The following is a 13,948-nucleotide window of genomic DNA, read 5'->3' on the forward strand; positions in this document are numbered from 1 at the left end:
GTCAGAGTATGCCATTTTTCCTTCCTGGCAGAGTCTAGGCAATGCAGTAATTCATCAGCAACTTCCGTTCGATTGCTTCATTGGTATTCTTCATACAGCTCATTGCACTTCTTGCTCCACCCTGGGATGTATTCCTTTCTAAATCCTCAGGTAATGTGCTTCTTTGCTATAGAACATATCAGTCCAGTAAAACGGTTATAGTTTTCAAGACCTGGTGGAATCCATTGGATGTTGTATTCCATCTCACTGGTGAAGAAATCCCATTTAGCCTTTGTCAGGTTCCATCTGGGCACTGGATTTGATCTTATAATGAATGGGAACTTCAGTACCGACTTTCAGAAGAACTGGCCTGTGCTGGCTTCGAGGGAAATTGTCTAACACTTTTCTTCTGCAGGGGAGCGGTCTCCCTTGTTGGTCCCTGGAAACAAAACAGAGGTCTGGGTTATGGTCATGTTTCCATCTAGCAGAGTGAAAGGTACCTCTCTCTTTGGCATCATACATCAAGAAAATATCTTCAGCCTCTCCCCATTCTAGTATACTATTGCCATCTGAATTGGTATCTTTATATCCCCAGGTGGTGTGGTGATTTTTAGAATCCCTCAGAATGGCAGTAGGATGTTCCACATTCTGGATGGCTTCATTAACCCAGGGGTGGGAAGGAGGTTTATAGATGTAAACTTCTATGTCAGCAGTTCTAATTTTGATAGTGAATATATTATTATCAGCACTTGTACCTGTTCGATGTTGTTCTTACAAGGGAACATCCACAATGGTGAAGTCGCCGATCATGATGAAACTTAGCAAACACATTGAGGTACATGTAAAAACAATGCCAGCATCAACTTTAGGCGCTAACATTCATTAGCGCGTTAACTAAGGTGCCTAAAAGTTGCGACATTTCAAGTTCCGCGTGATCAGCGATGAATACCTGCTGGCCAATGCTAAGCCGGCACACACACTTCCCGTCTGGAGACACACCCTCTGCACCGCCTTTTACCCTCCAGGTGGTTCTTCGCGGCACGTTCCCCCCCTTTCTCCTCGCGCTTGCCGGCTGTTTGGCTGTGGAACGAGACCGGCGCTATATCTTGCTTCTTTACGTACTATAATTATTGAAATCCTTTAAATCACGTTCCGTTTCACACATGATAATAAATAACCTAAACGTATTTACTCATATTTTATGCAAATGTTATATTTTCATTCCTGCTAATTCCGGTGGGTTGTCAATTCGTGGGTACAACCCCGATAAGCACCATCGGGTGTGGACAAACGTGGTATAAGGTACCGCGTCCGACCTAGGCTTAAATTATTATTTACGTCTGAAACAGTGTCATTTAGAGTGGACATACATATGAAATTTATTAAAATAAATCACCCACCTTGAAACAACGTTAATTATTCTTTTATTTAAAGAAATTACATGAATGTAATGAGATGTTGTACCTCGGGATATCAAAATATGGTTACAGGTCCAGACCTTCTTTTCATGTCCACTCCCCTACCCCCATTTTGTGTACGCTATCAGTTGTGTCATAATGAAACGAAATCGCGAACAACAGCAATTATAAACTCCGAGTTAGAAACTGCTGGTATTTCCCGTATTACGTACTCTGGTATAAGGAATCTAGATAGAATGTTTTTATTTGTGCTTGTATTGAACGATGTATTTATGTTTTGCAGTGAAAGGCACAACACATTTCAATTGCAGCCATGGTTGTCAAACATAAATCAATTAAGTATGACATGGAATGATTGACGTAATAAGCAAAGTCTTTAAAAAGAAATAAAGATGTGCATTTATACATGCAGTAGAAATACCGTAATCACAGGCAGAGCTGTAGTCCTACTTACTCGTACTTTTGCGCTATAGCTGACAGAGGTCTATGTATTCAACAAGTAGCCATATTAAAGTATCACACAACAGTCTTCTGGGTACAATGGCAGTTACATACGTAAAAGTGTACATGGCTATTGTACGAAGTGGTACAACAACAAAAAATTACAAGGCACCACAATAAATGACTCCATATACATTACATCGGGCAAACTCCCCGTCAATAATAGTAAGCAGAAACAGTTTATGGTCTTTTCGACGCATTGCAAAATAGTGAAAAGGCGACTGAAACAAAACACAGTTAACAACAGGCACCATACTTTTCTCAAGGGACGTATGCTTTACGATAGTGGTGTTCCTCATAGAAGTGTGTGACGCACAAGTCCTTGGTACATCACGCACATTTGACAAAACCAGTATTCGGGCACAAAGAACATACCAAGCCAACACTGTCAAAGGAATACACTACCGGGTGTTCGAATTGTCCAGGATGATCATCAAGGTACCCACTGCGGTACCACGAGTACTTCCACATGTTTGTGAATCGAGAAGATGTCAGCAGGAAATGTAACAGTGATTGCAACTTTAAGATGGTGTTACGGTGATGCAGCACGATGCCAGTATTCATAAGTCTCAGCCCGGAATACATTCGTCTGGTGTATGTTTTCCAAATCCGAAACCCATACACGTCAAATGGCTGCAGTGCCGGCTGGAATCTTCATAACTTCAACTTCCGTGCCATGAACAAGCGCATTGTGGCCAGAGAAAGAATCTAACAATAAAATATTTTGTCCATCGGGTAAACTTGGTTTCAAGATGTCATTATACCAGCTCTGAACTTCTGCTTTGCCCATCTTTCCAGACGTGGTGCACACGACATGAATATTTTCGTGTGAAAATATTCGTTTCTTAACAAGGGAACCAAAAACGTCATTTCTTTACTTTAAAACGATTAGCAACGGGGAGAGTAGCTCACCTTCTGCTGACATGGTAGGCATAATCGTGTAGCTGTGCGTAGAAGAGGGAATTGATTGGACCACCGTGCTAATCGACTTTTCTCCTCGGCGCGCTAATGTTCTGCCGGTGTACATTTCCAAATTAAAGCCGCTTTGGTCGCTGTTAAAAACATGTGATGGGCTGTGTAACTGTGTTTTTTTCTTTTACGTTTTCCACAAACATTTGGGCTTCCACCATAACGTCACTTTCCCTATCAAGTTTTCTCGTTGTTGTCACGACAGTAATTTTTCGGGATGTGATCCCAAATTTATTTTTGAAGTCGTACACCCAGCGTGAGGACGCTTCCAAGTCATGGATCCCGCGAGAGCGAGCACTTTGCATTCCCCAGTGTTTGATTGTGACGTCATGGATGGTGGACGTACGGTACTCCGCGTCAAAGTTTTTCTTGCAATCCATCGCAATAAGACCAAATTTGTCTCGGAGAGAGCCTCCTTCATCCACGCCTTTTTTCCAGGCGGAGAGCTGTGACGCACTATGCAAACGATGGAAGTGCTTTTGCACGGTTGTAAATTTAAGATTTTTCCGTTTTCCACTCCTCCAGTAGTTGACTGCTCTTGTTTTATACTGTAAGTCTACGGTGTCCACCGAACTGGCACTGTCTTGGCTTTGTCCCGGTTCTGGCTTCACCGTGACTTCCGTGCTTTGCTTGAAGATGAAAAATAATTTTTGACATGCTCAGTGACATTGCTCTTCAGGACTCGTCGCAAACGTTTTCATAAATATTTCATAAAATGTTAACTGCCTATACAGCGTGGAAATTCCAAGGGAGAGCTATGAGGAAGGCTGATAGCGTACGCAGTGTAGCACAGGTTCTGTTCGACAGCTAAGCAGACAGCAGCGTGGGGAGAGGGAAACGAGTGGTGCTGAACCAGGCGGGGCGGAGGGGAGGAGGAGCAGAAGTGTGGCACAAAGCAGTGTTCCGGTTAAGCATTGGTCAGGAGGAATTCATCGCTGTTCGCGCGGAACTTGAAATGTTGCAACTTTTAGGCCCCTTAGTTAACGCGCTAATGAAAGTTGGCGCCTAAAATTGATGCTGGCATTGTTTTTACATGTACCTCAATGTGTTTGCTAAGTTTCATCGCGATCGGCGACTTCACCATTGTGGATGTTCCCTTGTTAGTGCAAGTTGCTGCAACAAGACTGTATCCTGGCAACTTACATCTGGACAGGAGTTGGTTTTGGTTTTCACAGGGAGTTTCTTGTAAGAGTATTACACCCACTTCGTTCTTATCAAGCACTGCCTTGCTTTTGCCTTCAGCATTTAGTTGTAGTATTGTCAGTGAATGTCCTAGGTCCTTTGTTGTTGTTTGGCTCTGTGAAGAACCATTTGTACCCGGGGGGACACGTGTAAGGCACGTAAAGCAACGATGAATGAATATATATGGACACCAGATGTTCTTAACAAAACTTAAACTGAAGAATCACACATGTTGCCCACAAAGTACAAAACAAACTCTGTTGAATTTGCTTAGAATGGTAGAAGTAACTGGTGTGTTTGTTCCAGAATGGCGTGTTCAGCGGTGCCTCCCAACAACCTGGAGCAATGCCTGGCATCGCCTCAAACCCGTTCTTCAACATGGGGGTAACAGCCCTTGCAGCTCCCGTGCAGGGATTCCCGACAATGACTCAGGTACACATGGTGCTGCACCCTGATCTCAAATCTGAGTGACTGCATCTGAAATTTGAACTCAATTTTTCGAACTAGATCATTTTAGTGGCAACATCTATATGAATGCTGATGTGTCACCTCTGAATTTTAAACTATGGAATACAAAATATAAATAGTCAAAACTGGTTAAGATGTCCGTCCGTTGTAGCGCCTTTCCCTGGTTATTATGTCATTATTCCAAAGCCCCAGTCCATGTCCTATTAAATACATGCTAAAGAAACCTGGATAACACATTTAGTACGTTCATAAGAAATTTGAATTAGCGTTCCTGGCCACATTTCACTAGCGACGACTAGCCTGGGTAAGGATTTGGTAGAGAACTTAATTTCAGGGTCCTAACGTATCGGCCTACAGCTGCAGGAAGCGTCAGTCTCAAGGCAGTCTTTGACATAACACCGTAATTGTCTTTCATTTTTTACCACGTTCACTCTTTATTATGACTTTTTTCGGTCCCCACAAAAACGCCCTAACGAGTTTTGGCTGTATCAGCTGACGTGTTGGTGCTTAGTTTTATGTTCATAAGTGAATTCTGCAACAACGTACATAAATTAGGCCTACCGTACTTATGCACAGTGGTTTGCAGGACATTCAGTTATGGAGGAGAAGAAAGCTAGATAGTTTACAAATGATGAAAAATTAAAGTTTATTGAGAAACTGGATGCTAATCCACACATGAAATGCATGCAGATCGCCCACATGTTCGACATTCGTACGATAACTTTAAACATACTGTAATTGTAAGCAATGTGTATAGTTCGTGTCTCTGAGAAAAAAATTTGCTTGATGTTTCACTATGTTCGTAAAATGTATTATTTATTTCATTAATTATAATTGTAAACACTTGTTTCTTTTTCATCGTAATTATTTTTACGTTCAAACCTACTGTAGCTTAAATTTAATGACGTAATTGTTTTTGATTTTTTTAGCACATTCCCTCTTTATGACTGAATGTTGGCAGTGAAGTCTGGAGGTAATTGTGCATGTTCACTTGTAATGTCTGAATGCCACATAGAATTTAACTAACAATCTTTTCTCTAAGAACAGGGTCTTTGTGTTATAAATGTGAAGCAGCACTCGAGTGTCGTCCCTCAGCTCAAACATGATTGACACCATCTAAACAGGTTTGCAGCCTGTGATGTTGGATATAACTTCAATCAAATGAATCCATCCCTCATCATTGGGGACCTATATTTTTTGCATTTCTATACAAAGAGTGCAAATTTGTATATTTTTAATGAGCTTTTGAAATTAAAGCACCATTTTGAGTGAGAATGGTGTCACCAGATATTTCTGATGGATTCTAGATTTTATCGTTTACTTGAACATGAATAATATTTACTCTTTAATGCAACAAGTAAGAGTTCATTTACACCCTTAGGTTGGAGATGCATTGTCAACACCACATACTAAAACATCATAAACGGAAGTATTCAGTGTGTAGGCGGACAAACGCGGGAAACAATTTGAAACGAGTGCGTTGTACACTATAATGTTAGTCTTGAGAAAGCACATTTAGAGCGAAGAGACAGACATCATTGAGATGTCCTCCTATCCCTATGGAATTGTGTATTTTATATAGCTGGGTACTTCATGGACATTGTTGTTTTTTGCAAGACTGAACATCCAAAATATGTAGGAAATGAAGGCCTTTAATTTTTTCTGTAGTTCACCTTCTGTTTCTCCCCATGGCAGCATATCAGCAAATGCCAGACTTTGATAGACTTTATGATCTTATCATGAACAAGAGTGCTGATAGGGCACCCTCTCTTGTTTCAAACCATTTGCATCATGTACTGCATATCAGAACACAGCTGTAACCTTTACTGGCACCTTGAACTCTTGTTCTGGCGGACACTGGTGTAGGACTGTTCCCAGTACTTTTCTGCAAGCATTCTTACAGATCCTTAGTACTACCATCTTTCTTGAGTCCGTGTTGTTCTTCCTCGAACAAAGGTTTCATTATCTTTCTAAGTCTCACTTTGTTGATCTTTTCCAACAGCTTCAGAGAGTGTGGCGACAGTATTATGCCCCTATAGTTTCCACATTTCTGCGTGTTGCCCTTTTTAAACAGAGGATCTCCAATCTTCTGGAATTTTGTTTTCTTCCCAGTTTAAGCCTGGTACCCCAGCTGTCTTTATCATATCTAAGGCAAGATTGTACCCCAAGGACTCCCCATTTCACATGTTCTTTAGTGCTGTTTTGACTTCAAGCCGTGTTGATGGCAGTTGGTCTTTCTGGATTTCATGTATTCTACAGGTGATGGTGGTGTGTCCTTCTCAAACATGTTGAAGTAATACTTCATCTCTGATCCCTTCCTCTGTTCTACCAAACTACCATCATTTGTTTCTGTTGTAGGATTTTCCATATTCACTTTTACTTTTTTACTACTTTATATAGTAACTTCCTACTTCCTTGACAGTCTTCCTCTGTCATGGTTCTTATACTGGATGAGAAAATTTCTAGGGATTCCAGGAAATCCATTTAATTTTGCATAGAATTTTTGTCATACCTGTGGAAAGTTTTTCATTTAGAGAAAGATATCAGTTATTGCATTTTGTTTTTTGACAACTTACTCTGTTGTACACTGCAGTACTGTAACTGGCCAATTCCAGGTGTTGTGTGTTTACATTTGTACATTTCTTGTTGTAAACCTGATGTATGTGGTTTTATAACATTTAAACGTAGTGATTGATGTTTACATGGAACGGACTTTTAACGTCGTATACCTTTACGTTTTTTTTTCTAAATTCTGCAAATTGTGGTAACTTCTTTTGGTAATGTTAAGATATTGTTTACAAGAAGGACAAAGGTACATTTTGTGGGGAGGAAAACCAAATGTGTAAGTTGCATAATGTCTGCGTAATATAATTAAAGGTGATCGTCTCATGTTTACTTGACAGCGTCACGGGATTACACACGTGAATCAGTGCTATGGCGACATGACATGAGGGGCTAATAAATCTTAAACTCTGTATCAAATACGATCACTGAATGATAAAATGTATATTTAATATCGCAGTAAGTAATAATAAAGAAGGAGCGTGATAGTGCATCAGTCAAGCTTCTTGCAACCATCAAGATGGACGGAGTTCAAGTCCCGATTAATGCACGTGTGATTTTCGAGATGAAAGTCGCGTCCGGCAGTTTGAATTTCACGTAAAAATGAGGACCCGTGGGTTATCATAGTGAGATTATCGGTCGCGTAAAACTACAAGCTTCCTTCCTCCCAGTAATAATAATAATAATGTATATAAACATTGAATTTTCAGTTTTTTTTTTTCTGTACAACGAACACACACTTTCCATTGCATTCTCTTAATAAATGTGTGTTTCATAAACAAGGGACACGATTTTGTTAGTTTATCAAAGCACTCTTGAACTGGGTCAGATTCTTGAATTCGAGATACGTGAATTTCAGCATCACTTTACCACTGGTACCACTCTGTTTCGTCTCCAGCATTCTCCCCTGTTGGTGAATATTTTTAGAGCAAGTATTTCTTTCACACCAATCATACACTGTTCATTACAGTCGTCATACTCCACAGAAAAAGTAAATTCACTGAATTTGCTGGGAGTGTTAAGTCCTTTATTTAAAGTATCGTCAATAAATGGAAATTTTCATGCTGTTTGCAAAGGCACACATTTCTTGGAGTTTGATGTTGCAAAGAAATGTACTTTGGTCAAAATCCACAAGAAGACTGACCGATTGCGTAATGCAGATATTCTTGTTTAAGTCCTTATGCCTCTTGCATTATGATGCACGTGAATCATTTCTGTTTTAATTTTTGTCCAGAACTGTCCTTTACGGAGATAAAATCTCTTGTTCGAGGAGATAGCCAATATCATCCCAATTGAGAAATTCAAGAACTTTGTGATTTGGAAGTGAAGACTTCCTGCGCTTGCCGGAGGTAGATAAACTTACACCAAATTCTGCACTCAGCACAGAAAAAACTTCTAGTTTCTTCCGCGGACTCACCCACTGGTAAAGCCTGCTCCAAACACTTTACAGCTTTCCACAATGTTTCTTTGCATTTATAAGCAGACGTTGGCGTACTCGGCTCTGCAATCGATGTTTTTGGACTTGTAGTACAGGAAGTAACTATTGATAGGCCCTGTAGTTTCTGCACACATTCTCGTACCTGTTGATGGCGTATGCGTAACTGGGTACGTATCATCTTCCTTCACCTTGCATGCCTTTCCCTTTCCTTTCTTTTAAAATCTTCATCATTCATCATCATTTATTCAAATTTTCATCTACAGAAAATTTTATAATTTTTACGTAGTGTGTTTACGTGACCTGCAGCAATAAATTTTTCGCTGTGTTACGTCTTATATAAACTGTTAATAACCTAAATAAATACTTTACTATGAAGAGAAACAAAGAGCATTAGAATTAACATTTAACATAATTATTTTCATACCTTTTTATCATAATAAACAGTAATTCTTAAAACTACTGAGAAATATCAAATGAATTTAGACTGTACATAAAGGTTCACTTAACCACACAATTAAAAAGAGAAAGACATCAGGAATCAGGCATCTGTAATGACAGGGATAGGTACACTCTCTCACAAATGGTGTTGAATTGGAGGGGTTTATGACTGCAAGTATTATTGTCACAGGCAAAAACAAAGACTACCCCCTGTGTGTGGGGGGGCACAGACGAAGAATACACCCACGGTATCCCCTGCCTGTCGTAAGAGGCGACTAAAAGAGTAACACCCCCTACGAGTGGGGGGTGCAGATATAGAATATATCCCCGGTATCCCGCATTACGCGCAAAGTCAGCGGGGAAGATGTTGCTACGGCTGCATTCATTGCCCCCTTCAAATTGTCATTGTTACCAGAAAAAGTCACGGTAACAACCTGTTGCTACGATGTAAGGTGGTGTATCCCACCTCCCATGCGCTGCTATCGATGCCAGAGGTTTAGGCGCATAGTATCTTGTTGATTCACAATTAAGTATTTATTATTTTCCACCTAGTCGATACAATCATTGCTTAAGGCATAGCCCCATTTATAAAACTTCTAGATTTATACATAATTTCTTATCAAGTAAATACGTATTTTGTTACCTCTACTATAGTGGTAACACCAAACAAGGCACAAACAGAGTTTAAAGGGGAAGGAAATAGCAAACTATACAATATAATAAAACACTACACACTCGGAAAAACAGTAGCTGGCATTACTCGGATCTCCAACAAAATATGTACGAAATATCAGTAGGGCCAACTAGTGAACAACAAACCGGGAAGATGAAAAGGCTGGGAACCTACCAAAGGCATGGACATGGCTTAGATAGCGGATTCCGAAATGAATCACCGTGATCCTTAGTTTTTAAAAATATTATTTACAAGATAATTTTACAAATACATTCCAAGTTATGAGCTATAAGTTCAGTGATATACATAGGTTATTCGTAGCAGTGTAAATTCAAATTTCAAATCAACTGTACATCCAGTTATCAATGCACTAGTACTATGCAATTTACAGGTTATCCAAAATCTAGCGTACCTCAAGTGATACAGAACTACCAGAGGCAAACCCCAAGGGAAATAATATTAAACTACAATATACATATTTTAGTGAAACAAGGAATGGGAATGCCTCGGAAACGAACAGGTAAGTCCAGCTCAAAAACTAAGGCGTCATAAGTAACTAATTTGGTGAATCTAGGCGAGGTTAAGGCAGACTCCTGTATGAAAAGCAAATCGGAACATTACGGGAATTTTAGCAGGAACGGAATTCAAGAGTGCTTACCCGAGGGGAGTGCAATCCCGGAAGCCGTGGGACGTCAACCAGATAGGCTGCTCGCAGACAGATAAACCGAGACATACAGAATTCAGGATACAGAATTCTCTCAAACACTGCCTCGCTCACTATATATAGGAATTACTGGCCTTGGAGGCAGCCAATCAGCGTGCACGAGTTCCCTATCGCCACCTAGACTAACCAATCACAACCTTACTTTCGATCGCGAACTTTGACTAACATTCTAGAATACGCATGATCGCGAAAGTCGTATTTGATTGCTTAAGGCATAGCCCCATTTATAAAACTTCTAGATCTATACATAATTTCTTATCAAGTAAATACGTATTTCATTGTAAAACACCTATCAAAAACTCAGTGGATTTTTGCAATCTAGTTAAAGATTTTAAACTTGGATCATCTCACACGACATGTTCGTTTGACATAACCAACATGTATACAAACATTCCGATAGAAGACACTATCAGAATCATTAAGAAGAATTTAATGAAGAACAAATTAGTAGGCATACCAGAAATTGAAGATTTTATTAATGTTTTAAAATTTGTGTTAAATCAAAATTATTTTACATTTAATAATAAAATTTACCGACAAAAAGGACTCTCAATGGGAGCCCCAGCATCAGGAATATTGGCTAATATATACTTAGACTATTTGGAACACACGAAAATTATTAATCAAATAGAGGGTTTGGATTTTTGGACACGATATGTGGACGATGTTTACGCTATAATAGATAACAGCCTTACTGATAGCAATAAAGTTTTAAATATATTGAACAATTTGGATTCCAATATCAAATTCACTTTAGAAGAGGAAGTAGAGAGATCACTGAATTTTGTGGACATAGTCACAACAAGAGAAGAAAAAGGATTTTCCTTCAAAATACACAGAAAATCTACTTTCACACTGACCACTATCAAGAACAACTCGTTACACCCTGAGGCACAGAAAAGATCGGCATATTATAGTTACGTTAACAGAGCGTTTAGTATTCCTTTATCCAAATCTGAAAGGAATAAAGAACTGCTGTTTATCCGACAACAAGCCCTCTTGAATGGTTTCAACAATAACATGATTGATAAAATAATAAATTTTCGGAGAAGCAGCATTCCAAATTAGCAATCGAACCTAGTAAAACTGAAAAATACATCAAGTTCACATATAATAATCCAAACAAACACGTAATAACAAATTTATTTAAGAGAAAAAATTTCAAAATTGCATTTTCCACCAATAACAACATGAAACATAGTATTTTCAACCATGATACAATAAATCTCTCGGAAAAAGATAAATTTTTTGATTCGGGAATATATAAACTCACATGCTTCGAATGCAAGAATACATACATAGGACAATCTGGCCGCAATTTTAAAGTTAGATTAAAGAAGGGCAGCTTAATGAACACATATGAAGATCTATACATTCATCTAGACCAACTTATAAAGAAAAATAACCTTAATGAGGCTGTAGAATATAAGAATCCTTTATATTATCAAATTCTAGTATATTTGAAAATGCTTGAGAAAGATCACGAAAAAAGAATTGGAATTTCTCCATCTACAGATAGCCCTACAACTTATTCCTCCTCAGTTGAAGCTATAGGTGGCAGCAAGGAGGTTCTTGACACACCTATATCCCCCGCTCCTCCACCTCAGCTGCAAGAGCAAGGAAGAACGCATCATCAATATTACACCAGACACATGACTGTGAAAGAATGACAGGAGTTACTGTTCCAAAAGAAAGCAGGCTTAATAAGAATTGACAACTAGGAATTAGTTATATTTTCATCTGCATTAATAATAAGAACCATACTGTGATATCTGGTTTTCTTCATTTCGACAATTACCTATAAACTGTATAATTTATAATTTATAATTTGACCTTTTTTCATGAATTATTAAGAAAAGAATATTCATTTAGGACATACTCTCTTTGAAATAATGTACAAGTGTTTCGTTGACAACTGCTTTCAATTGTAGTAATAATTTATATATTTTCTCTTGAGTTCTTGTTTGTTTTAATGTTGTCAATCTTATGTTAATTTTAAGGACACTTCCTCTTAAGCATTACTTTGTCAATTTTATATATTTTTCATCTAAACAGTGTTATGTGGCTGAAGATGTTGATAAAATACGAAACATGTACCACTTTTAACCATTAAATTGCCTTAAGCAATCATTGTATCGACTCGGTGGAAAATAATAAATACTTAATTGTGAATCTATTGAAGTGCGATACGGACCATGAAACTGATTTTATGGTATCTTGTTGCTCGAATCAGTCTGTATGTGGTACATATGGCAGAGGACCTCATGGCGCGGAAGAGTGCACAACTCCTTACAGGTGCACTAACTGCCCTGGACTTCGTTTACCACGAGATCGGTACTGTCCGGTATATCTCGATGAGAAGAAGATCCAGAAGATCAAGACCCTTTCCTACCAGGAAGCGCGCTGTAAGTTCAATTCTATGAATGCACCCACCAAGACGCTAGATTACACGAGATAGCACGGAGTCTTCCAGGTTCCTCTTTTACGTCTTTGAAACCCATTGCGATTGCTGCGCCCAAGGCAGCTGTTTCTCCTGCGAGCAAAGCCGCAACGAGTAAGAGCTCGAAGGGGGACCACCCTACCTTCGACCCCCAACAAGTCTGTGCCGGCTGGGACTCCTAAGCTGACGCGGCAAGGGGGGAAGCAAAGTCCCCCCCTACCAAGAGGCCGATGAAAGTTGTACACATGATGGCGGAGGCGGCATCGTCAACCAGGGCTGGGAAAATATCTCCCAGCCCATCTAAACAAGAAAAGAAAGCAGAGCGCCCTTACCAGGCGCTCCCGCGCTTCTATGAAACGGAAATCATACCCTGCGCCTGCTCCTAAACCTGCACGCTCCCCTCGTAGGACGAAACCCCGCCCTCTACATCTACGGATGTAGATGTTGATGTTAGTGCTTAGGTTTTAAGTATAACCTAACCCATCCTCTGTTAGTCCACACCATGTCACTGTTATGGTGGAATTGTAACGGTTATGATAGGCATCTTGCTGAGCTGCGCCAGCTAATTAGTGAGCATTTGATGAGTATAATCTCGATTAGGAAACTCTCAGACCACTTATCATACTGTTTTGAGAAATTTAAGACTATACTCGACAGAATGGCATTACAAGTAACCGTTCTTCCGGTGGCGTTGGCATTTTTGTCCGTTTTGAAACCTGTAGCGAAGAGGTTCCACTTAGAACCCCGCTGGAGACTGTAGCAGTTTGTGTTCCGTTGCCTATCATAGCAACAGTGTGTAATGTTTATTTTACATTCCTCGTATTGGGAGATTTTAACGCCAATCACTCTACATGGGGCTCTGAAAAGCCTTGCCCCAGGGGAAGGGAGTTGGAAACATCAGTAAGAGAGCTGGATTTAAGCATTTTGAGTTCAGGTGAAACAACTCATTTCAGTGTATGTTACGGTACATACTCTCACATAGATGTCAGTCTATGCAGCCAAATGCTGGTTCCCCTATTTCGGTGGAATACACACGATCTCTGTGACGGTGACCATTTTCCCATTGTTCTTACTTTATTGAAACAAAAATCCTTCGAGGCTCCTCCTCGATGTATTCTTAATCATGTTAATTGGCCGAAGTTCACATCACTAGCTG

At 39.6% G+C, this 13,948-nt stretch overlaps 1 protein-coding gene across 2 annotated transcripts in view; it reads left to right on the forward strand.

The window, feature by feature from the left end:
* Nucleotides 1-13,948, forward strand: part of LOC136876053 (stromal membrane-associated protein 1) — a 213,675-nt gene that overhangs the window by 168,514 nt on the left and 31,213 nt on the right. For both annotated transcript variants that reach the window (XM_067149679.2, XM_067149678.2), the window contains exon 7: nt 4,356-4,481. In XM_067149679.2, coding sequence (XP_067005780.1) covers nt 4,356-4,437 — 82 coding nt within the window. In that variant the 3' untranslated portion in view covers nt 4,438-4,481. The remainder of the gene's footprint in view (nt 1-4,355; nt 4,482-13,948) is intronic.

This window comes from Anabrus simplex, chromosome 6 (assembly GCF_040414725.1).
Source record: "Anabrus simplex isolate iqAnaSimp1 chromosome 6, ASM4041472v1, whole genome shotgun sequence".
NCBI classification, from domain to species: Eukaryota; Metazoa; Arthropoda; class Insecta; order Orthoptera; family Tettigoniidae; genus Anabrus; species Anabrus simplex.